At 56.4% G+C, this 23,570-nt stretch overlaps 1 protein-coding gene across 3 annotated transcripts; it reads left to right on the forward strand.

Annotated features, from left to right (window-relative positions):
• Positions 1-3,930: 3,930 nt before the first annotated feature.
• Positions 3,931-23,293, forward strand: TIE1 (tyrosine kinase with immunoglobulin like and EGF like domains 1). Of its 3 annotated transcripts, XM_045799785.2 has the most exons (24): positions 3,959-4,088; positions 4,772-4,802; positions 6,210-6,527; positions 6,624-6,734; positions 8,092-8,247; positions 8,392-8,523; positions 8,667-8,807; positions 9,001-9,129; positions 9,917-10,062; positions 10,296-10,440; positions 12,740-12,898; positions 13,054-13,191; positions 13,391-13,687; positions 14,282-14,572; positions 14,862-15,052; positions 17,225-17,435; positions 17,603-17,713; positions 17,876-18,066; positions 19,062-19,175; positions 19,277-19,347; positions 20,489-20,529; positions 20,616-20,712; positions 20,794-20,893; positions 22,590-23,293. In XM_045799785.2, exons 1-24 carry the CDS (start codon positions 4,083-4,085, stop codon positions 22,659-22,661), a joined length of 3,399 nt encoding a protein of 1,132 aa, XP_045655741.2. In that variant the 5' UTR covers positions 3,959-4,082; the 3' UTR covers positions 22,662-23,293. The 3 variants fall into 3 exon arrangements, 2 of the variants coding, with proteins under 2 accessions (XP_045655740.2, XP_045655741.2); XM_045799784.2 differs by lacking the exon at positions 4,772-4,802 and having other exon boundaries at positions 3,931-4,088; XR_006780073.2 differs by lacking the exons at positions 4,772-4,802; positions 20,794-20,893; positions 22,590-23,293 and having other exon boundaries at positions 3,931-4,088; positions 17,876-18,068; positions 20,616-20,642.
• The last annotated feature ends 277 nt before the right edge of the window (positions 23,294-23,570 follow it).

The following is a 23,570-nucleotide window of genomic DNA, read 5'->3' on the forward strand; positions in this document are numbered from 1 at the left end:
AATCGGACTACAGGGGTCCCGCCTCCCCAGGACAGTGAATTGGAGCCTGGTGGAAAGTCAAGCCTTCACCCAGGAATAGACTCTGGGAAGATGTCCCAGCCCCAAAGGGAGGGTTTGGACTCCCAAACAAAGTCGCCTAAGCTGGCACCAGGTCTCACCCCCACCCCAACGACTCCATTCCGTGCCAGAGGGACCACAGATCTCACCAGAAGCCCCAGCCGTCTGATGGCGCCAAGACCTCACCCTCTGCTCCCTGGAAGGACAGACTTCTGGTGGGTGTTCCAAACCTGCAGGTCATGTTCTGTTCTGAGAACTGCCAGTGGCGGCACCAGACGGAGCAGCGGTGCCAGGGCAGTGAGAGACGAGAGGGCACAGCAGGGGCAAGAGCCACGGGGCTGTGGAGGCTTTTCCAAGGGGCTGGGGCTGCCCCCATGTTGTTGTCAGCCCTCTAAGTGAGTACGGCCAGGGACAGGCATGGGTTTGCAGCAAAAGTAATGACATCGGGGCGCCTGGGTGGCTCAGTCAGTTAAGTGTCCGACTCTTAGTGCCAGCTCAGGTCATGGTGTCAGGGTCGTGAGATGGAGAGCCCCCCACCCCCCAGCACTGCTCAGTGGGGAGTCTGCCTGAGATTCTCTCTCTCTCTCTCTGCCCCTCCCCCCACTCACACACTCTCCCTCTCTCTCTCTCTCTAAAATAAATAAATCGTAAAAAAAAAATCTGACATCAGGCAGACAGTGAGCTGCTGCCTCTGGTAGCAGTTTAAGCTAAGGACTGTAAATGCAGGAGGCTCACTCCTCGCACATTCCTTGGTCTGCTGAACGGGTGCCCTTGAAGAGCCACTAAGTCAGAAGTTCGAGTCCCAGCCTTGCCACAACCCCAAAGTGCCCTCGAACACTACAGGCCTCACTTTTCCCAGCTGGAAAATGAGAAAGCTATAGGAAGGGAAGCAAAATATACCACCTTGAAATAGATCTCCTTGGCATATTGATTATTTTAAGCTGGTTATTTTTAAGAAACAGTAGACACAGGGGAAGTCCTGAAAACTCCATGGAAGTGACCCTTTTGCACTGATAAGGAAAATCTCCATTTATAAGGGTGTCTCTCCCCCTTGTTGTACCAGGAAGAAGGGAATGACTCAATTTCTAGAAACTCTTATCGACTAGGGCAAAAACTTAAATCTGCACAACAATCTTACCCGCGTTGAGTGTGCTTTTCCTGGTAGCCTCCCAGAACCGACTCCCCAGCCCCCGCATCCACTTTTGTCTGAAGCTGAAGACGGTATTTAAAGTGATGGCTGTGGGGGCGCCTGGGTGGCACAGCGGTTAAGCGTCTGCCTTCGGCTCAGGGCGTGATCCCGGTGTTATGGGATCTAGCCCCACATCAGGCTCCTCTGCTATGAGCCTGCTTCTTCCTCTCCCACTCCTCCTGCTTGTGTTCCCTCTCTCACTGTCTGTCTCTGGCTCTGTCGAATAAATAAATAAAATCTTTAAAAAAAATAAAATAAAAAAAAATAAGGTGATGGCTGTGGCCGTTTCGGGGAGTCACTCAGTTTTCCTGGGTCTGTCTTATAGGGATGGACAAATTTTCCCTTCTTCCCTTTAAGGTTCTTTAGCTGGTGTGATAATTAAATTGACATAAGCCAGATTAACAGGGGAAAGACAAATTTAATTACATATGTATGGGAGCCCTATAAAACATGAGACCCAAAGAACAGCCAGGTGGCTGAAGCTTATAACATCCTGAGCAAAGGCAAGGGAGGGCTGTGAAGGGGAGGTGGGTCATTGGCAGGAAGGCAATGTTTATTTATTTATTTTAAAGATTTTATTTATTTATTCGACAGAGATAGAGACAGCCAGCGAGAGAGGGAACACAAGCAGGGGGAGTGGGAGAGGAAGAAGCAGGCTCATAGCGGAGGAGCCTGATGTGGGGCTTGATCCCAGAACGCCGGGATCACGCCCTGAGCCGAAGGCAGACGCTTAACAACTGCACCACCCAGGCGCCCCAGAAGAGATGTTTCAAAAACAAAGATTGCCCCATTGTGTGTGTGCACAGAGAAGGAAACCATCAACAAAATGAAAAGGCAAACTACAGAATGGGAAAAGATGTTTGCAAATAATATATCTGATACTATATCCAAAATACGTAAAGAACTTAGCTCACCCCCCCCACACACACACCTAATTAAAAATGGGCAGAGGACCTGAACAGACATTTTCCCAAAGAAGACACACGGATGGCCAACAGACACATGAAAAGACGTTCCCCATCACGGATCATCAGGGAGATGCAACTCAGAACCACAATGAGATATCACCTCACACCTGTCAGAAGGGCTAAAAAAAAGAAAAAGAGAGAAAGGAAGGAAAGAGAAAAAAAAACACAAGTGTTGGCGAGGATATAGAGAAAAAGGAACGCTTGTCAACCATTGGTAGGGAGCAAACTGGGGCAGCCGCTGTGGAAAACAGGACAGAGGACGCGTGGGATTCAGTAGTCGTCCTCCTGGGTATTTACCACCCCACCAAAAAAACGAAAACACTAATTTGTAAAGATATATACACCCCTGTTTTTACTGCAGTGTTATTTACAACAGCCAAGACATGGAAACAACCTCAGTGTTCATTGATACATGAACGGATAAGGAAAATGCGGATAAAATGGAATATTACTCAACCATAAAAAAAAATATGAGATCTTGCCATTTGCACAACATGGATGGACCCAGAGGGCATTATGTTAAGTGAATTAAGTCAGACAGAAACAAACACCAAATGGTTTCACTTACAAGTGGAATCTAAAAACAAAACAACAAACAAAAAACAGACTCAAATGCAGAGAAAGAACTAGTGGTTGCCTGATAGGTAGATAGATAAAGGGGATTAGGAGGTACAAACTTCCGGTTATAAAATTAAAAAGTCACAGAGATGAAAAGTGCAGCCTAAGGCGTAGGGCAATAATATTGTAACAATAATCGGCGCCAGTCTGCGCATCTCGTGGTGAGCGCTGAGTAATGTACAGAACTGTTGGATCCTTACGCCGTACATCTGAAACTAACATACACTGTATATTAATTATAACTCAATTAAAAAAAAAGGTTGGCCTGTTATGCAGTTAAGTTTCTTAAGTAAAAAGGAATCTCTGCTAATAGCTCTCTTCCTGGTACAGGCACCCTTTCCAATATAAATTTAGACAGTTGAAAGGGAGGTAAAGAGCTTTTCCTGAATCTGCTGGGTTTTGAATATTTTTAGCTCAAAATAATCTTCATGCCAAAGAGGCATATTGAGGAAGACTTGCTCCGAACCCCTTCACTCCTATGTCTACGGGAGAGCCACATGCTATTAAACTTTCGTTTTTCTCCTGTTAATCTGTCTCATATTAATTATTAGGCCAGCCAAAGAACCTGGAAGGGAAAACTCGTCCACGCCTACATATACGAGATAGAATCCAAGTTCTTTTTTGCCCTGAGTGTGAGTTCTTGTGTTCCTTTGTCCACTTGTTACGTACATGAACTGCTCTCTAGGACACCCATGTAACTGTGTCCTGGGACACATACATAAGGAATTACATGGGCCGTATTGTGTTTATGTGCTGGGGGGAGGGGAGACCCCAGAACAATACCCTCCCCCATCCCTCCTCAATAGGCGGAAGCCACTGGCTTCCTCCCTTTCCTGCCTCCTGCCTCCTGCCTGCTGGCAAGACTGAGGACCAAAGGGAAAAGAAGAGATGGGAAAACCGGTCACATAGTCCCTGGGTCTGTCCTTACACCTCTCCCCCACCTCAAGTGACCCCATTCCAGGGCCTTCCAGGCCACACCCATCCCCAGCCTTGTGGGGGCTGGACTGGGGGGGGCGGTGAGCAGAAGCAGGGTAAGTCCTCCCCACCCCTTCACTGCTACCCCTCCCACCCACGCCACCTCATTTCCTCTTCCTCCCCAGCACCAACACGCACTAATCAGTACAGGCCCAGCAGCCAGACCCAGACTAACTGACCGGAGGCTTAGCTTGTCTTGGCTGACCTGGTCAGCCTCCAGAGTATGGTCTGGCTGGGGCCCCCTTTGCTGCTCCCCATCCTCTTTCTGGCTTCTCATGTTGGTAAGTCTCCCCCCAAGCCGCTCCCACCTCCAGACCCCAAAGCCTTGATTCTCCCCTAAGAAGACTTACTATCACTGCCCGTCGCCTGTATGTATGCCCCCATCTGCTAGAAAGTGGGATCGAGGCCTCCAAAACCCAGGCAGTCACTAGAAACCACTGCAGCCTGGCGTTGGGAGTAGAGCTGCATTGACTGTGTTGGGTTTTAGGGTCAGTAAAGCGCAGCAGGGCCTATGGGGGCCCTGAAGTTTTCAGTGGGTGCTCGTATGGTCAGTGTGTTGGACTCATTTAATTAATCGTTTGACAAATATTTATCTAGCACCGACAATATTCTAGGAGCTGTACTAGGGGTCACTGGTTGAAAGGCAGACAGCCTCCAGATCTACGTAACAGATTCTATGATGCTGACCTCCTATGGCTGTTACAGGGTTTAAAGGAGGTAATTTACGCAGAGTACCCGGTGCCCAGTTGTGTAAGCGGTAGCTGATTCCTTCAGTGATGGTTGAAGAGGATTAGAATGCAAAGGCTACTTTTGAGTGGTAGTTGGGGACACACGACACAGGGAGAAGGATAAAAGACACAAGTAGCTTCAGAGGAGCGCGGAGAAGGAGTCAGCTACTCTGCTTGAGGGCAGTAGATGACGGAGTCCGGAAAGACTTCGCGACGACCGGTGGTCTTCATTCCAGGCAGCCAGAACAGTAGAGGCAAGTCTCCGAGGTGCGGACGTGCATGGGAGAGAAGGTTCCTGGAGGGAATTCAGCAAGAGAGGCAAAGTGTGGGCAGCGAGGGGCCCAAGAGCATGCTCTGTGTCCTGAGGGCAATGGGGAGCCATGGGGGGTTGCAGACCAGACAGTCACAAGGTCTCAGATGGTCACTTGGGAGGATGAGTTGGGACAGGAGGGGTGTAGCGGTTGGGATGGTCCAGGTGGGTAAAGGTGAGGTCTAAACAAGGGTGGGCCTGGAGATGGGTGTGCAGGCAAGAGGCTCTGAGGAAGTCCAAACTGTGGAATTTTGTGGCTGATGGCGGCAGCCAGCAACATCCTTAGAGGTATGGAGCTTGGAGTCAGACAACCTGGCTCTGCCAGTTACTAATTGTATGCCCTTGGGCAAGTTACTTCTCTGAGGTTTCATTCACTGGCTGTAAAGCTAGAGTAATAACACCCACCACCCAGGACAGCTGGGATGATAAAATGAGAGAACATGCATAAAGGGCCTGGCATAAACACTAATTATCATGACCGTAGGAGCACGAGAGGACTCCGAAGTTTGTATCTCAGGTGGTCAGTGCCGTCCGTTGAGTCAGGGAGCACCAGAGAGAAGCAGGATTGGGGAAAGCTGATAGAAATGCAGGCCCAAGCTGAGAGACTGTCCCGGGGTTGTCGACTCAGAGATGAGAGTTAAAGCCGGGGGAGTAGGTGAGCTTGCTCCAGGAAGCTTGTAGAATACTATTATTGCCCTCCTCTGTAAATGGAAAGACATCAACTTCACTGGGGGTGGGAAGATCCACTGGAAAACAGGTGCTCCGGCATATGGTGGGCGGTCAGCAAATGCTAACTTCAATTTGCTCGTGGTAGGCTTTCAAAGAATTATTAATGAGCTAAGTGGCATTTAGGTTCATGAATTACGTGCCAGTTAACCGGCAGGGAGAGAAAGTAGGGGTTCCCCTCCTTTCTGCCCCGTAACCACCTGGCTGCAGAAGCCAGCCTCTCCCTTAAACCCCAGGACAGCAAGCCTGTCTAGATTTCTGGAGTGGCAGGGAGGGCTTTCTCGAAGACGATTTTGTTCTCCAGGGCTCCCCTGGAGAGCGGCTCCCCTTTGCAAAGCAGTCTGAGACAGGTGGGGACTCAAGGGGACTGGCGAGGTATTAAACAGGGAGGAAACGGAGACAGGGGCCATACATCATTCTTTCCGAGGCTATAAAGGGAAGCCATCTGGCGGGAGAAGGGGGGCACCAGGAGGCCAGAGAGGGATCTTTGTTTTTGTTTTTAGGACGAAGAGACTTGGGGGGAGATGGCCAGTGCGCGGCCTGGGATAAGAGACAGGAAGGGAGGGGAGGGAAACGCCTGGCAGAGCGCAGGGCCGGCTGGGGAATCGTGGAACTGAGGACTGGCGTCCCGGCTCCAGGCGCCGCGGTGGACCTGACGCTGCTGGCCGACCTGCGGCTCGCCGAGCCTCAGCGCTTCTTCCTGACCTGCGTGTCCGGAGAGGCCGGGCCGGGCCCGGGCGCCGAGGCCTGGGGGCCCCCGCTGCTGCTGGAGAAGGACGACCGCATCGTGCGCACGCCGCGGCCCGGGCAGCCCCCGCACCTGCTGCGCAACGGCTCGCACCGCGTCACGCTGCGCGGCTTCTCGCAGCCCTCCGACCTCGTGGGCGTCTTCTCGTGCGTGGGCGGCGCGGGCGCGGGGCGCACGCGAGTCCTCTACGTGCACAACAGCCCGGGAGGTGAGTCCGGGTCGCCGGGCAGAGACAGGAGGGGAGCCGCTGTCCTTGACCTCTGACCCCACCCTCCATTCCTCCCCCCAACCCCCACCCCCGTAGCGCACCTGCTCCCGGACAAGGTCACACACACGGTGAACAGAGGCGACACAGCCGTGCTGGTGGCACGTGTGCGCAAGGAGAAGCAGACCGATGTGATCTGGAAGAGTAACGGTGAGAGGGGCGTCCGAATGGGTTGGGTAGGTCAACGCACAGGTCGCATAGGTCGGCCACCTCAACAAACAGCTCCCTGGCCTCGGCCTCCCCAGCTCTGGCCGCCCCACACAGCCTTCACTCTGATACACCTGTTACCCTGCCCACTGCAGCCGGCTCTGTCTTGAATCAGGTCCATGGGAAGCACGTCCCTTATCGGAGTCTGCGCTGTCCTCCTGCTGCACCCGGACGACCAGCAGCCTTGCGGTCCTTCCCTGTTACCCCTAAGTCAGCTCTGTGTTAAACCCTCACCTTTGGCTCTCCCCTGGGAGTTATCAGGTGCTGTCATATAGGCCCCTGGCAGGGAGCAGCAGTCCCCACGGGGAAGAAGAGAACTGGTAACTTGGCCCAGGCCCTATCAGACCCTCTGTCCACTCCATGGGAGGGAGCCCTTATTCTGTGTGGCCCCAGAAAGCCCTGCCTCAGCCTTCAGACCCACAGCCCTTTGGCTGCTTTTGCATCCCTGGGCTTTTGAGGGAGGAGGACCCTTCCCTTGGGCCAAAGGGTTTGTTTCCTGAGCACCAGGCCCCCTGAAGTGATGAGAGGTGTGGAGAGTCACATAGACCTGGGCTTCCCACAGTCCAATCCTGGGCAAAGAGGCAGAAAGGGGTTGTACAGTGATAGGGACCCTACTATTTGGGTCTGAAGGTCCTGGAGGAAGAGGCTTCTGGGAGAAGTCCCCAAGTAGATAACCCCTGAACCGTGCCCAGAAGGAGACCTGGGAATTAGCCACACAAAGGAGGAGGAAAGGACATTCCAGGATGAGGATTGGCTAAGAGCAAAGACAGGAAGTGCTGAAATACCATGGTGTTTCTAGAAGAGAAACCAGCATTTCCAGAACTCAGGAATGTTAGGAATCAGGCAGGGTGTGTAGAGGCATGGGACCAGAGGGCCAAGCAGTGGCCAGACTGCCAAACGATGTGCTAAGGAGTGGGAGACTGGAGGGGTCCAAGCAGGGGAGCTGCAGAGGCCTCTGTTGGGGAAAATCCCACCGGCTGCTGAGTGGAGGATGGACGGGGAAAAGGGGAGACAGAGGGAGAGGAGACCACCTGAAAAGCTATAGGAGGCCAGGGCCGTGGTGGTAGTGGCCGTGAGCAGCGTGGAAGGAGCTGGCCTGCTCTAGGAGATGAGGAGGACCTGGAGACTTACTGAGTGTTGGTGGGGTGTGGAGAAGAGGGTGCCTCCCAGCTTTCCGCCTTGGGGCAGACCCGGCTGGTGCCCTGCCCCAGTTCTGGCCACTGTACAGGGCGCGCACTGACGTGACCTGGGCACCAGCTCTCACCTGGTGCTGAGGCCCCTGACCCGTTTCTGCCCCCAGGATCGTACTTCTCTACGCTGGACCGGCATGAGGCCCAGGATGGGCGCTTCCTGATGCAGCTCCCAAACGTGCAGCCACCAGCCAGCGGCGTCTACAGTGCCACCTACCTGGAAACCAGCCCCCTAGGCAGCGCCTTCTTCCGGCTCATCGTGCGGGGTTAGGAGCAGAGGGCGGAGCTGGCGGGTGGGATGGGAGGCTGGGAGCCCTGCGGGCACTTCCTGTGGGTCCCCAGGGCTGCCCTAGCACTCAGCAGCAGTGGTCGGTGGGTGAGGGTCGGCTGCTGAAAGCACATTCCTCCAGGCTGCGGGGCAGGGCGCTGGGGACCGGACTGCACCAAGGAATGCCCAGGGTGCCTGCATGGAGGTGTCTGCCATGACCAGGACGGCGAGTGTGTGTGCCCCCCTGGATTCACGGGCACCCGCTGCGAGCAAGGTAAGGAGGACAGGGAGCTAGGAGCTAGGCAGGAGAGGCTGCCTGGCTGGGGGAAGACTCTTGGACCAAGAGGATGGAGCTTGGTGGGTGGTGAGAATGCCAGGTGGGTCCCGGACCCTGAGGCCCACACGCTGTGTTTCTAGCCTGCAGAGAGGGCCGTTTTGGACAGCGCTGCCAGGAGCAGTGCCCGGGCACATCGGGCTGCCGAGGTCTCACCTTCTGCCTCCCGGACCCCTACGGCTGTTCTTGTGGATCTGGCTGGAGAGGAAGCCAGTGTCAGGAAGGTATGGACTGACCTGCCCTCCGCAGTCCCTGACCCAGACAGCTGGCCACAAGCTGGACCCTCCGCTTGGGCCCTGATGTATGCACCGGGCCCTCCACAGTCCCTGCCCACCCAGCCTGTCGTTACCCGGGCTCCAGCTGTGCCCTCGCTGCCCCTGACCTGTGTCCCTCTAACCACAACCCGTCTGTTCCCAGCCTGTGCCCCTGGCCACTTTGGGGCGGACTGCCGTCTCCAGTGCCAGTGTCGGAACGGTGGTACTTGTGACCGGTTCAGCGGCTGCGTCTGTCCCTCCGGCTGGCATGGAATGCACTGTGAGAAGTCAGGTACAAGGGTCTTTGAGATCCCTCAAAACAAGTCAGCCTTCACCAGACACATCTCTCCTTGGCTCCAAGTCCTGTGCTCGGGGAGCTCCGGGTTCAGGGGGTGTTCTCACTGCCCAGCCCACATCACCCATGCAGGGCTGGGCAGCAGCCCAGAGTGGGTAGGAACCCAGAGGAGACCCCCAGTCAGTCTGAGAGGTTCAGAGAGGGCTTCAGGGGAAGAGGCAAGATCTGAGGTGGGGTATAAAGGATGAGCGTGAGATGGCTGGGGAAAGAGCATGGGCAAAAGCCCAGGGGTTGAGGACTCAGCGTCGGGTACCAGGAGAGTGGAGTAAGGGGAGGCTGGGGAGTGGTCAGAAGAGTCAAACCTCAGGGACTTGGAACAGCAGGCCAGCAGGTGTGCTGGGGGCAGGAGGGAATTGTTGAAGACGCAGAAGGCAGTCAGATTTGAGTTTGAGAGAGGGTGCACGCAGCTGGACGGAGAGTGGAGGCAGGAGACCCAGAGGGTCTGTAACAGCCCAGAAACGAGTGAGGCCTGAACCAGTGTTGGGCTGTAAGGCCAGGGAGGGGTCTGCTTTGGCCGAGAGAGGACATCGCGTTGGGGGCACAGGAGGTAGACCCTGCCCCCAGAGGTGGGGTACGGGAGCCCTGTAGGACTCTGCTGCGTTCAGGCTCGAGCGACTGCACAGATGGGGGCACCTCCACTGAGATGCACGACACGGGACGAGGGGCAGCTTGGTGGTCAGCGTCTGCCCCGTGGGGCTCCAGGATGCGTCCTCTCTCTCCCTAGACCGGATCCCCCAGATCCTGGACGTGGCCTCAGAACTGGAGTTCAACTTAGAGACTACGCCCCGGATCAACTGTGCGGCCGCGGGGAACCCGTTCCCAGTGCGGGGCAGCATGGAGCTGCGGAAGCCCGATGGCACGGTCCTCCTGGTCAGCCCCCACCCTGACCCCTTCCCACTCCCACCGGCCTCACAGTTGGTCCCTAAGACCCCGAGCCCTCAGGGCTTTCCATAGGCTCTACCCACTGGCCTGACTACGGCTCAAATGGAGTCAGGCCGATGGTTGAGAAACCACCACGGGTCCTCTGTCCCCTCATCAGTCCCCATATCGGCCACGTGGGTGCCCATTCTCTATGGTCTGTCTCCTTTCCCTGTCTCTCTCAGTCCACCAAGGCCATTGTGGAGCCGGACAGGACCACAGCTGAGTTCGAGGTGCCCCGCTTGGCTCTTGGGGACAGTGGGCTCTGGGAGTGCCGCGTGTCCACGTCTGGTGGCCAAGACAGCCGACGTTTCAGGGTCAATGTGAAAGGTCAGTGATGTCCTGGAGCCATGGAGGATGGACAGTGGGCTGAGTGGTGCTCAGTGGGCTGATGCCGCTCAGACTGGGCATTGTAGCAGGAAGGGCAAGGGCACCAAAACTCCCAGCCCAGCACCGAGCAGAGAAGAGGGCTTGTCATCAGCCCAAGGTCTGGGCTGGCCCGTGTCAGGGCAGACGCATAGCTGCATATTACCTGGAAAGGACATCCCATGCCTTAGAAGCAGCATACCCTCTGGCCCTGCCCAGCCTCCTGCCTGGCCATGGCAGCCCTCTCCACGTCCCCACAGCCCCTACCCACCATGTGCCTTTAATGCCTCTGGGGTGCTCCTGCCCTCTCTGTGTCACCCCCCGGCAGTGCCAGGACAGGAGAGCACGTGGGGCACCTAAGCTCAGAGGGTGGCCGCTGCCCAGAGAAGCTGCACGGGGTTTCCCAGGGGAGTAGGGAGGGGGCTGCCCGTGCCCAGGATGGCCCAGAGCAGGGCATGACCAGGTCGCTTCACCTGCACTAGCACCCTAGCTCCTCTTGCCCTCTGCTCCTGACAGCCCACCTCCCCCCACAGACGCCCAGACCTCTCCCCTCTTTCTCTTTCTCTTCCTCCCCACTTGCTTTCCTCCCCTCCAACGCCTCCGAGCTGCCCCTTGAGCAGGACCAGGACCAATCCGTGTGGCCCGGGCTCCGCCTCCAGCCTGTCTCTTCTCCCCGGGCTTCCGATCCTAGGCAATTTGGGTTCAAATCCTCACCACAAATTCCAGGCTCCAGAGCCTTTAGCAAGCTGCTTAGCCCCTCGCAGCTTATTCCTCTCCGCATAGGCGGGGTATCCACACTCACCAGGGAGGGTTGTGTGAAGCAAGTCAGACGGTGCATTTAATGCTTGAAGTTGCTGTGATGTTAGATGACGTATTTAAGCCCCGAGCGCGGGGCCTGACGCAGGGTATGTGCTCCATGTATGTTGACGTTTATTGTTACGATTATTTTTTTGAAAAATTTAATATATTTATTCAAAAGAGAGGGAACGAGTGAGCAAGCAGGGGGAGGGGCCAAGGGAGAGAGACAAGCCGACTCTGCACTGAGCACAGAGCCCAAGTGGGGCTCGGTCCCAGGACTCTGAGGTCATGACCTGAGCCAAAATCAAGAGTCAGACGCTCAACCGACGGAGCCCCCCAGGCGCCCCTATTGTTACTATTATTAAAGTGCTTCTCCCAAGGTTTCGGCTGTTCTCTGGCAACTCCCGCTAGGATCTGCGGTCTAGACCATCCCCCTGAGCTCCGGACCCATTTGGTGGGACCTCCAGAAGTGGGGGTCTGGTTCTAAAGTCAGTGTGGAAGGGTGGACCCACTTTATAGCTGGCCACCCCCTGCACAGCTAAGCTCTAAGCCCTAGGCACCCAGGGCTCCAGGGCTCCAAGCCCAACCCTGCTCTCACCCCCTCATGACACGCTGACACCACCACTCCTCCCACCCCCCCCAGCTTGCAACCCTGCATCCTCCTCCCAGCCTCCTGCCCTCCCTCGCTTCCGGCCACCCATTCATCCATCCACCCATTCTTCTTAGAACAATCAGTCTGATAAGTGTTTGGGAGAGGCAAGGGAAGCAGTCACAGCGCGGATGTGATAACCTGGTAAGGAAAGCTCAGGCGGAAGTAGGAAGTAGGAGCCGTGAGCGGAGTGAGGAAGCCAGGCAGGAACAAAAAGCTGTTGAGGGTAGAACTGGCTGATTCTAGGTGGCCTGGCCAAACACCTCATTCAAACCCTGCTTGTACCTCCTGCCGGCTGCCTGGCCATCGGCAAGGCAAACGTCTCCGAGCCTCAGAACACAGGGGAAGAGCCCTGTCTGGAAGGTCACAGGTGAAAGTAGAGACCGTATGTATGAAGCAGCCGGGATACAGCAGGTGTTTCATCACCCGCTATCTTTTTTTTCCCCTCCAGTGAAGAGAGTGACAAATGATGGGGGGAGGGCGAGAGCAGGCTGAGACCAGGCTCTCTCCCTGCCTGGGGTCTCAGCCTCCTCTGTGTGCCCTCCCCCAAATCCAGCTAGCCACGTCAGACCTTACTGAGCATCTTTGGGACTCTCTCCTGTCTTCACTGCCGGATCCTTGTGCCCCGAGCTGCCCGGGGGGCTGGACGCTGGCCCTTCTGGTCATCAGTTGGGTTTGGTCATTTCCCAGCTCGGAGGGGCCCCAGTTCCAAACCGAGACCCAGAGATATCTTTGCTGGCCAGAGCAGAGTCCTCTGATTTTTCTGAGGACTGGGCAGGCTGTCTGGACCCTGCCTTACCTTGGGTCTCCTGGCAGTGCCCCCAGTGCCCCTGACTGCCCCTCGGCTCCTGGCCAAGCAGAGCCGCCAGCTCGTGGTCTCCCCGCTGGTCTCCTTCTCTGGGGACGGACCCATTGCCTCTGTCCGCCTGCACTACCGGCCCCAGGAGGGCGACCTGGCCTGGTCAGCCATTGTGGGTGAGCCCTGGTGGGGGGCGGGGACAGCTGGGGGCGGGAGGGGGGCTGGGCAGGACAGGGGTATTGGGTAATAATGAGGGGAAAGGGCAGAATGAAAGCGGGGAGGACGGCAGCTTCTCCGGAGGTGGGGGCTGAGTAATGTGTGCTGCCCCCAGTGGACCCCAGTGAGAATGTGACTTTAATGAACCTGAGGCCGAAGACAGGATACAGTGTCCGCGTCCAGCTGAGCCGGCCTGGCGAAGGAGGGGAGGGGGTCTGGGGGCCTCCCACCCTCATGACCACAGACTGTCCTGGTGAGAGGCGAGAGTCACCCCTTCGTGTCACCCCAGGGGTTACCGTCCTACACCCTCAGGGGTTGCCCTGTCTTGTCCCCATGCCAGGGGCCCTTGCCTTTCCCACTGGAGGTTGTCCCACCCTGTCCCCTGGGGATCACTGTCCTGTCCAGCCCCAAGGACCAACTGAACAGTTCTGACTCCTGACCTCCGGCCCCAGAGCCCTTGTTACAGCCGTGGCTGGAGGGCTGGCACGTGGAGGGCCCTGACCGGTTGCGAGTGAGCTGGTCCTTACCCTCGGTGCCGGGGCCAATGGTGGGCGATGGTTTCCTGCTGCGCCTATGGGATGGGACACGGGGACAGGAGCGGCGGGAGAACGTGTCGTCCCCCCAGGCCCGCACCACCCTCCTGACCGGACTCACGCCTGGCACCCACTACCAGCTGGACGTGCGGCTTTACCACTGTGCACTCCTGGGCCCCGCCTCGCCCCCTGCGCGTGTGCTTCTGCCCCCCAGCGGTAAGCTGTGCCTGGAAAGGGGCTTGTGGGGTCAGGATGAGGGGAGGACATGGGACACAGGAAACACAAAAGGACATGGGAGGTTACTGGGGAGAACACAGGACGCGTGGAAAACGTGGGCATTAAGGGCAAAAGTAGGATGTCAGACAGACATGACCGCATGGAGGACATGAGACGGGCTGATATGAGAGGCCAGGGGGAGGTGGGTCCCCAGGAGCATACAGGACAGGGAAAAGATGGGGAAGCCAGGGTTCATGTGGAGATCAAGGGTCATGGCGAGGATGTGGTGCACCAGGAGGACATGGGATTTGGGGGAACACAGGGCACAAGGAGCATGGGGAGGACCTAGCATGCTGGGAGGACCTGGGCCGCCAGGAAGACCTGGCACATAAGGAGAGCAAGGGGACGCAGAATTTTGGGGGTGAAGGGAGCTGTATAGAGTGGAATTCAGCCCAGAAGAGAAAGGAGGAGGTTGGTGGGGTGGCTCCCGTTCCGGGGTCTGCAGAGCAGGGAACACAGCTAGAGTGGATCTGACCCCAGAGCCACATACCCTGCTCCCGTGTGAGCCCTGCCTTCCCACCCCTATCTCCCTAGGGCCCCCAGCCCCTCGACACCTCCGTGCCCAGGCCCTCTCAGACTCTGAGATCCAGCTGACCTGGCAGCGCCCAGAAGCTTCGGCTGGACCTATATCCAAGTACATCGTGGAGGTGCAGGTGGCTGGGGGCTCGGGAGACCCGCTGTGGATGGACGTGGACAGGCCCGAGGAGACAAGCACCGTTGTCCATGGCCTTAATGCTAGTACACGCTACCTCTTCCGTGTGCGGGCCAGTATCCAGGGTCCCGGCGATTGGAGCAGCGTGGTGGAGGAGTCCACCCTGGGCAACGGTGAGAGAGCAGGGCCCCGGGGGCTCCGGGTCCTGGGGTAGGTCTCCCTGCCCTCTCCTTCCACTCAATCTCCAGCTTTGGAGCTAGGACATCCGAGGCCCTTCCCAACAAGTCACCCCAGTCCTGATCCTGGGCACCCTGACCCTTCCTTGCTTCCATTGTCCTAATGCTGGGAAAATCCTGCCACTCCAGTGACCCATCGGCCTTCGGCCTGACCCCCTGGTCCCTCCTGGTACTTGGATCTCTGACCTCTGCCTCCCCCTTGACCCGCCCCCCTTCTTGTGCGCAGGGCTGCAGAGTGAGGGCCCGGTCCAAGAGGTCCAGGCAGCTGAGGAGGGCCTGGATCGGCAGCTGATCCTGGCCGTGGTGGGCTCCGTGTCTGCCACGTGCCTCACCATCCTGGCTGCCCTGCTGACGCTGGTGTGCATCCGCAGAAGCTGCCTGCGCCACAGACGCACCTTCACCTACCAGTCAGGATCGGTCAGTGCCCGTGCGCCCTGCGCGTGCGCGTGTCTGTCGCGGGCGTAGGACTTCGCTCAGCAGTGCTCAGGCGTGCAAGATACGATTTTCTTTATTTTTCTAGAACTGAATTCAGTTCATAAGTCAGTTTATGTTACTGGTGAAATAGTTAATATTCCCAGTTCAAAATAACTCTGTATGTCCATATCTTACCACGGTTAATTCAGGATTCTCCAGCTTCTCACTGGAGGCGCTGTAAGCCTAGGTAGCACGGTGATGACACGGGAGTGGGGGCAGGAGGACGCCCGGGCGTCACGCTGGCCTCTGTCCTGGCAGACGCTCCCAGACTTGGGAGCCAGCACATACCTGGGGCTGATGCCCTCAGCCCTTCTGTGGCGTCCTGCCCACGGGCCATTGGAACTGTGAGTTCCTAGTCCCGGCCTCATCTCTGCAAAGGCCAGGGCCTCCTCTGGGAGACTTAAGAGCCAGGAGGCACTCCCTGTACCCTACGGAGGGCAGCGTGTTCTGTGGCCCTCACACCCTTCGTCGCAACCCCTGTTATGGCTGTTTCCAGCGCTCCAGAGTTGTGCTAGACCGTGGTTCACCTGTCGCTGCAGGGCACAAAGGAAGTACCGCCTCCACTCTCCCTGGCCTCGCTCTAAACCTGCCCGAGCTCTCAGTCAGTCAGTGGTCTGAGCCCCTCCAGCCAGCAGGCCCACGCTTGGGTGGGGGCAGGGCATGCCCCTCTCCCAGCACCCAGCCTCTTCTCTTGTCACCACCTCCCATCTCTCTCTCGCACCTGCACGTCCTGCCTCCTGTGAGATCTTCCCCAGCGCTGTCCCTGATGGTCCAGACTCTGCCCTTGGCCCTCCACACCTGGGCCCTTGATAGTTACAGCCAAGCTTTGGCATTTCAAAAAAACAAAAATAACAACAACAAAAAAAAAACCCAAAAAACAAAAAACCCTCTTCTCTCTCAAGGGCTGATCCTTGTAATAGAAAGCCTAGTGTCCACGGCTACTGTCTCTGCCATGCCTTAGTAAAAAGTCCCTTCAGAGATTCAAGTGGCTTCTTTGTTCCAGCTGCCCCCTCTGAGGTCAGCGGGCACAGAAAGCTGCCACTGCTGAGGTGGGGGCAGGGTAACGGAGACAATGTTGAGGGAGGGAGGTGGGAGAGCAGCCTTGAACAGACGCATAATCCTCATATCTGCCCAGACATACCCTCCCTCGTGTGCCCCCACGAAGGTGTACGCGTGTGCCACGCAGGAGTGCGCGTAGGCGTCCACCGTGGGCACGTCCGTGGGTGTCCGCGTGTGTCCCTGTGCTTGGGCCCCTCCCTGAGCACATGTGTGTGCGTGCACCTGTGTACAGTGCCCTCGGCTGTGCGTGTTTCCTGTGACTCCATGTGCCGTGTCCTTAGCCGGTGGGGAGCTGAGCATCAGCTCACCTAGGGAGCCACCCCCCCCAGGTCTGTGTTAACCCTCTTCCAGTTCTCTTGTTGGCTGCGCCCTGGGTCCTGTCCAGCTGTTTCCTTTTCCTGCCATCAGCCCTGCCCAGGTGGACCGGCTCCTACACAGTTGGGGGAGTGGCTGTTCCTCTTTGTGGTGGTCTTTCTATCTTCAGCTCCTGGGTGGTTTCAGAGCTAGAGATGGCGGCCAAGTGGGTAGGCAGTCGTCATCTCTGCTTCTGCTGCTGGGGAGAAAACCACTCCGCTGATTCGTAAAATGTGTCCTAGCCCACGGCCTGAGGCTGGAGTCCTCTGCAGGGTGTCCCTAATGACGTGACATCGGCACAGTAATGGGAAGCTTGGTGCTTACCGTCACAGCTCAATCCAGTTCTTTCCTGTTTGAAATGTGGAGATATCCTCTCACCATTGATTCATGTCTTCCTGGCTTCTAGCTGCCTTACCCACTCCTTGTTCCAGAGCCCCACATACCTGATGCCTGGCTGCGGCCTCACATCTCTCTTCTTGGACATCTGTCCACCCAGTGGCCCACCGATGGCTTCATCCCCTATGGAGATTCTGTCTCAGTGTGTGTCCTCTGTCTGCATGTCTGCTCCTAGCTGACCACCAGAGTGCCCTCTGCGGGGGTCTCTGTCCATTTGTCTAACTATTCTTTGATGCCTCTCTGTGCCTCTTGCTGGCCCCGTGTCTGCTGCACGGACTGTCTGCCCACTTGTCCCATTCTGTGAAGGGCGAAGAAACCATCCTGCAGTTCAGCTCAGGCACCTTGACGCTAACCCGGCGGCCGAAACCGCAGCCCGAGCCCCTGAGTTATCCAGTGCTGGAGTGGGAAGACATCACCTTTGAGGACCTCATCGGGGAGGGGAACTTCGGCCAGGTTATCCGGGCCATGATCAAGAAGGACGGGCTCAAGATGAACGCGGCCATCAAGATGCTGAAAGGTCCCCTGGGAGCGACCCTTGACCCCCCCCAGGCCCAGCCCCCTCTCCTTTGTCCCCCAGATCCCAGGCTCTACCTGGGTCCCTCCAGAACTGACCCCAGCCCTCAGTAGCTATGCCTTTTCTCCAGAACTATTTCTGACTAAAGTGATATTGGATTCTTTACACAGAGTATGCCTCAGAAAATGACCATCGTGACTTTGCGGGAGAACTGGAAGTTCTGTGCAAATTGGGGCATCACCCCAATATCATCAACCTCTTGGGGGCTTGTGAGAACCGAGGTAAGCCCCCAGCTCCTCACCTGTCCCTCTTCCCAGGCCCCACCGCTGCTCCCAGCAGCAGCTTGCCAGCGCTTCAGGCTCCCTTCTCCTACCGTGGGGCCGCCGCTAGCAGTGGGCTGCCAGCCTGGGAACCGCCACCCTGTCCCCATCCTTCCCTCCCAGGTTACCTGTATATCGCCATTGAATACGCCCCCTACGGGAACCTGCTAGACTTTCTGCGGAAGAGCCGGGTCCTGGAGACGGACCCAGCTTTCGCCCGCGAGCACGGCACCGCCTCCACCCTCAGCTCCCGCCAGCTGCTGCGGTTCGCCAGTGACGCAGCCAACGGCATGCAGTACCTGAGCGAGAAGCAGGTGTGCGTGAGCGTGCGGGGGGGGGGTGCGTGAGCGTGCGTGAGCGTGCGCGGGGGAGGGGCGGGGCCGCAGCAGACCGCCAGCGGGCGCGGGGTCGGGACGACAGGGGCGGACAAGACCCCGAGCTGCTGGCCTGGGCGAGTGCCGAGAACACAGGCCCAGAAGCAGGTCTGGGGAGGTGTGGCGTACGAAGCATCAGCGGGACATCTCGGTGGAGACGTTGAGTTGGCAGTTAGCGATAGCAGCCTAGAACTCAGGAGAAAGGTCAAGGCCAGAGACGTTCTGGGAGCCATCACCCCACAAATGGTGGAGAGTCTCATGACAAGGGAGTGGACCCTGTGAGGGGGCCAGTGAGGGGGTGGGTGGAGAGACCCGCCAGGACAGGGTGGAGGGAGGGGCAGGGAATGGAGGCCTGAGCCAAGTCTGAGGATACCCTGCTTGAATGGAAGGACGGAGGGGACAGTAGCATGAGCATGAGACCTAGAAAAGACATTTTAAAGTTAGTGAAGTTTTGCGTGTCTTTGAGGCAAAGGAGTAGGGGTCAGTGCAGAGGGGTTGATGGAGAGAGGTTTCTGAGGAAGGTGGAGGGTCTTGTGGGGAGGACTTGGGACTCAAGGGAAAGGTCACTTCGGGCAAGAAGAGGCCTTCCCCACTTTCACCAAGGAGGGGAGAGGAAAGGGGAAAGGGAGCAAGTGGAGAAAGGAGGATGCGGTGTGGTCACCAGGGACAGGCCCACCCTTGTCCCAGGAAGAGGGACGCAGCCTGAGCTTGGCCATGGCCAGGTCCCAGGAAGGAAGGGACAGCCAGCAGCATGACTTTGCTGAGGCAGGAGTCGCTGATCCAGGATAAGGCCTGGCTGGCTGGGAAGAAGGGAAAGGGGCTGTTATGGGGGGAGGGCACCCACAAAGACCAGCTGTGAGGTCAGGTCCCTCACGGGCCCAAGAGTTTGGGCTTGCTCACCCCCAGTCTTTCCTGACTTCTGCCCACGCTTACAGTTCATCCACAGGGACCTGGCTGCCCGCAATGTGCTGGTTGGAGAGAACCTGGCCTCCAAGATCGCCGACTTTGGCCTCTCTCGGGGGGAGGAGGTTTATGTGAAGAAGACAATGGTAGGTCTCAGTTTCCCCACTCCAGTTCCATGCCTGCCCCCCAGAACCCCTGACACAGGCCCCTCCTCCTCAGCCAACCCCTCGAACCCACTCTCTCCCAGGGGCGTCTCCCCGTGCGCTGGATGGCCATTGAGTCTCTGAACTACAGCGTCTATACCACCAAGAGTGATGTGTGAGTGTGGGGCGCTGGAGGGATTGGTCCCCCAAAGATGCATACAGACATAAGCTAGACACATCCTAGGCACGCCTCGGGCAGTATAAGCGCGATTTGGGCATTCCCAGGGTATGTTCCAGGCATGGCACAGGTATGATGCAAGCGTGTCCTGGGTGTACCTTGGCGATGCCCAGCATCTTAGTGGGAAGGCGGGGGGCTAGCTGGAAGGAGGCATTGTCTTAGAAGGTGTTTCAGTGCTAAGATTGGGGTGGGGACTTTAGAGCTCTGCTCGTCTAACACTGGGAGATACACTGGACACGGTCGGGAATGTGGGTGGATAATGCCGGGGTGGATGGGGACACCATTCAAGGAACGTTCTCACCTTCGTCTCTGAAGGGCGGGGTCATCCCCACCTGAGAACCTAACCAGAGCACGACCGCCAAGACCCCCTCGTTATGCTCCTCACTCCCAGGTGACCATATTGGCCCCCCTTCTGCTCCTCTTTCCGGGGAACCCGGCCTGCCTGGTCCTCCAGCTCTGGCTCTGCCCATTGGTCCCTACTGTCCACCACAGCGACCACCCCTCTGACCGCCACTCAGCTACTTCCTGCTTCTGCCCCCAGACCCCCTAGATGCCCTCCCCCCACTAGAACTTCCATCCTGGTCTCACCTGCATAGAGGTTGCTACAGTATAAGAGGCAGTTAAGAGCAAGGGCTCTGGACTCGAATTGTCAGGGCTTGAGTCCAGTTCTACCACTTAGAAGCTGTGTGACCTTGGGCAAGCTGGCCAATCTGCCAGCACGTCAGTATCTCCATCTGTAGAATGGGCACAACAATAGCACCTATATCATAAGGCTGGTGCGAGGGTTAAATGCATGAATGTATACGTTAGGTGATCAGTGCGTGTCCCAGAGCAGGTCATTAAAATGTTAGCCGTGCTGATGTTGAGCCTGGGAGCAGCTATGAAGGAATTTCAGTGGATCTAATAATCTGTGAACTGAATCTAATAATCCGTGGAACAGAGCCAGCAGCTGGCCAAGGTGGACACCTGCAAAGTAGACCCACTCAGGAGCTGGGAGGGGCTGCACCTGGGGCGGGTAGACACTAAACTGCTGGCCCCAGGGCCTAGAGGGGAGCTCAGTACGTCCTTCTCATTTCAGTTGGTCCTTTGGGGTCCTCCTCTGGGAGATCGTGAGCCTCGGTGAGTTCCAAACTCCCAGACCCCAGCCCTGTCCTTCCCCCCCACCCCCCATTCCGGGGCTGAGAGAGTGCCATCCCCTCCTGCAGGGGGCACGCCTTACTGTGGCATGACCTGTGCTGAGCTCTATGAGAAGCTGCCTCAGGGCTACCGCATGGAGCAGCCTCGTAACTGTGACGATGAAGTGTGAGTGTCCTCAGCCTGGAGCCCTGGGACCCCCACCCCAGTCGACCCTGACCCCTCCTCTCAGCAATGCCCCATCTGCAGGTACGAGCTGATGCGCCAGTGCTGGCGGGACCGTCCGTACGAGCGACCCCCCTTTGCCCAGATTGCGCTACAGCTGGGCCGGATGCTGGAAGCCAGGAAGGTGAGGAGCCTGGGGGTGACGGGGACTAGGGCTCAGCAGGCTCCAGGGGTGCCACCGTCATCTGGGCCACCTCTCCTGACCGGGCACAGAGCCAGAGTGACACCGCATGAACGGTCAGCTAACCAAATGGATGGATGGGTGAATGAATGATACGGTAAGTGAATGAATGAATGGAGTTAGTGGATGGGTGATCAAGCAAACATATGAACAAACACATAACTAAGTAGCTGAATCTGATAACCAGGTGAATAAATGAATTATCAGGGAAATACGAAGGAAGAAATCGATCACAGTGAGCAAGTGCACAGAGTTCTTCACATGAATTACTGACTAAGTAGCTGTAGGGATTAATAAACTGTCTTGAGAATGAAGCTGTGGTCAGCGGCACCTGGCTGGCCCCGTTGGGGGAGCACGCGACTCTTGATCTCGGGGTGATGAGTTCGAGCCCCACGTTGGGTGTAGAGATGACTTAAAAATAAAGTCTTTAAACAAACAAACAAGAATGAATGATCAAATAACCACGTAAATGGATAAATGATAAAAAATAGCTTTATGAATAGATGAATAAATGAATGAATGCATGAACAAACAATTCATTTGATGGGTACATAAAGAAACCTAAGATGAGCGGATAAAAAAGATGTGGTATATACAGTTGACCCTTGAACAATGGATGGGTTAGGGGCACCGATCCCCTAGGTAGTCAAAAACCGGTGTAAGACTTTTGACTCCCCCCAGACTTATTTACTAATAGCCTATTGTTGACGGGAAGCCATACCACTAACATAAACAGTCAACTAACATATATTTTGCAAGAAGATCATAAGGAGGAGAAAATATATTTACACCACTGTAGAGCGTTTATTGAAAAAAATCTGGCGTAAGCGGACCCATACAGTTCAAATCCATGTTGTTCAGGGTCAGTGTGGGCGATGGAATATTACTCAGCCATCAAAAAGAACGAAATCTTGTCATTCACAGCAACATGGGTGGATCTAGAGGGTACTCTGCTAAGTAAGTGAAATACGTCAGAGAAAGACAAATACCGTTTGATCTCACTTGTATTGGAATCTAAACAACAAAATAAATGAACAAACGAGACAGAAACTCAAAAACAGAGAACAAACTGGTGGTTGTGGAGACCCCACCCTTGGGCAAAATCGGTGATGGGTAAGAGGCACAAGAGGCGCAAACTTCCAGTTACGCAATCAGCGGGTCCCAGGGATGAAGGCACAGCGTAAGGGATGTAGTCACGAATACTGTCCTGACTTAGTGTGGTGACAGATGGTGGCTGTCAAGTCGCTGTGTTGTACGCCTGAAACTACATAGTCAACGACACTTCAATGAAAATGTTTTAGAAGAAAAAACCCCTCGTAACAGTGTGACAAGGGGCTCTCACCTGAACCCCCGGCTGTGGTCTGTGCTGGCTGCCGAGGGCCGCCCTGGCCACGGGGCCATCTTGAGTCTAACTCATGGTCTCCTCAGGGAGCGCTATCACATTGGGAGCCAGGGAGCTCCAGGCCAGAGTCACCTGCACCCCTGGCCCGCGCTGAAGCCTGTTCCGCCCCCCGGGGAGCTCCAGGCCAGAGTCACCCGCACCTCTGGCCCGCGCTGAAGCCTGCTCTGCCCCCCGGGGAGCTCCAGGCCAGAGTCACCCGCACCCCTGGCCCACACTAAAGCCTGTTCCGCCCCCCAGGCCTACGTGAACATGTCGCTGTTTGAGAACTTCACTTACGCGGGCATCGACGCCACCGCCGAGGAGGCCTGAGCCACTGTCAAGCCAGAGCCCGGCTCTGCTGGTCAGAGCAGACTCCACTCTCCAACCTGTGACTTCTGATCCTTGCAGCCTCTCATCTCAGCTGCCTCGAGGAATTTTTTTATTTTTTTAACTTAAGAAAAGAGGGGATCCGGGGCCCTTGAGTGGCTCCATTGGTTGAGCGTCCACCTCTTGGTTTTGGCTCCGGTCATGATCTCAGGGTCCTGGGATCGAGCCCCACATCGGGCTCCATGCTCAGCTCAGAGCCTGCTTCTCCCTCTCCCTCTGCTCCTTCCCCCACCCCACTCTCTCTCTCGCTTGCTCTCTCTTTCTCTCAAATAAATATATAAAATCTTAAAAAGAAAAAGAAAGAAAAGAGAGGACCCAGGGCTGGGGTGGGCTTCAGGGACTCGGGTCCTCATCCTCTGCAGTTGTTCCCATGCCTTCAGCAGCTACTCTTAGAGTGAGTGACTCTTCCCATTCTCCTTCTAGTTGGGCTGCTCGACGTGTGTATCCTCTTCTGCGACTCCCCACACTCAAGCCCTCCTCAGCTCCTCCACCCAAGCCAGCACCCATTCCCCGTTCGTCTACTCCCCACTCCTGGCTTTATCATCCGAAAAAAATAAATGCTATGAGACACTCCATCCAATGGCTTCCTTTCACTGTTGGCCAATCCCAAGGAAAAGTTGAACCGAAGAGAAACTGGACTTTCCAAGAAAAACGCTGTCCCCAGTGACACAGTCGTAGGCCCAAGCCCGCTGTCGGGGTTGCCTGTCCATGCTGGGGTATGTTCTGGAAGACCCATTTTACACAGACCACCACCCACCTCTCTGTTCTATGAGAAGTCCAGTTTCCCCGGTCTCCTCCCTGCTCTCCAGCGCCCATCACCAGCAGCTCTCCCTACATCTCTGTGTAACTGCC

This window comes from Ursus americanus, chromosome 12 (genome assembly GCF_024610735.1).
Source record: "Ursus americanus isolate L20-20 chromosome 12, mUrsAme1.1.p, whole genome shotgun sequence".
Lineage (NCBI taxonomy): Eukaryota > Metazoa > Chordata > Mammalia > Carnivora > Ursidae > Ursus > Ursus americanus.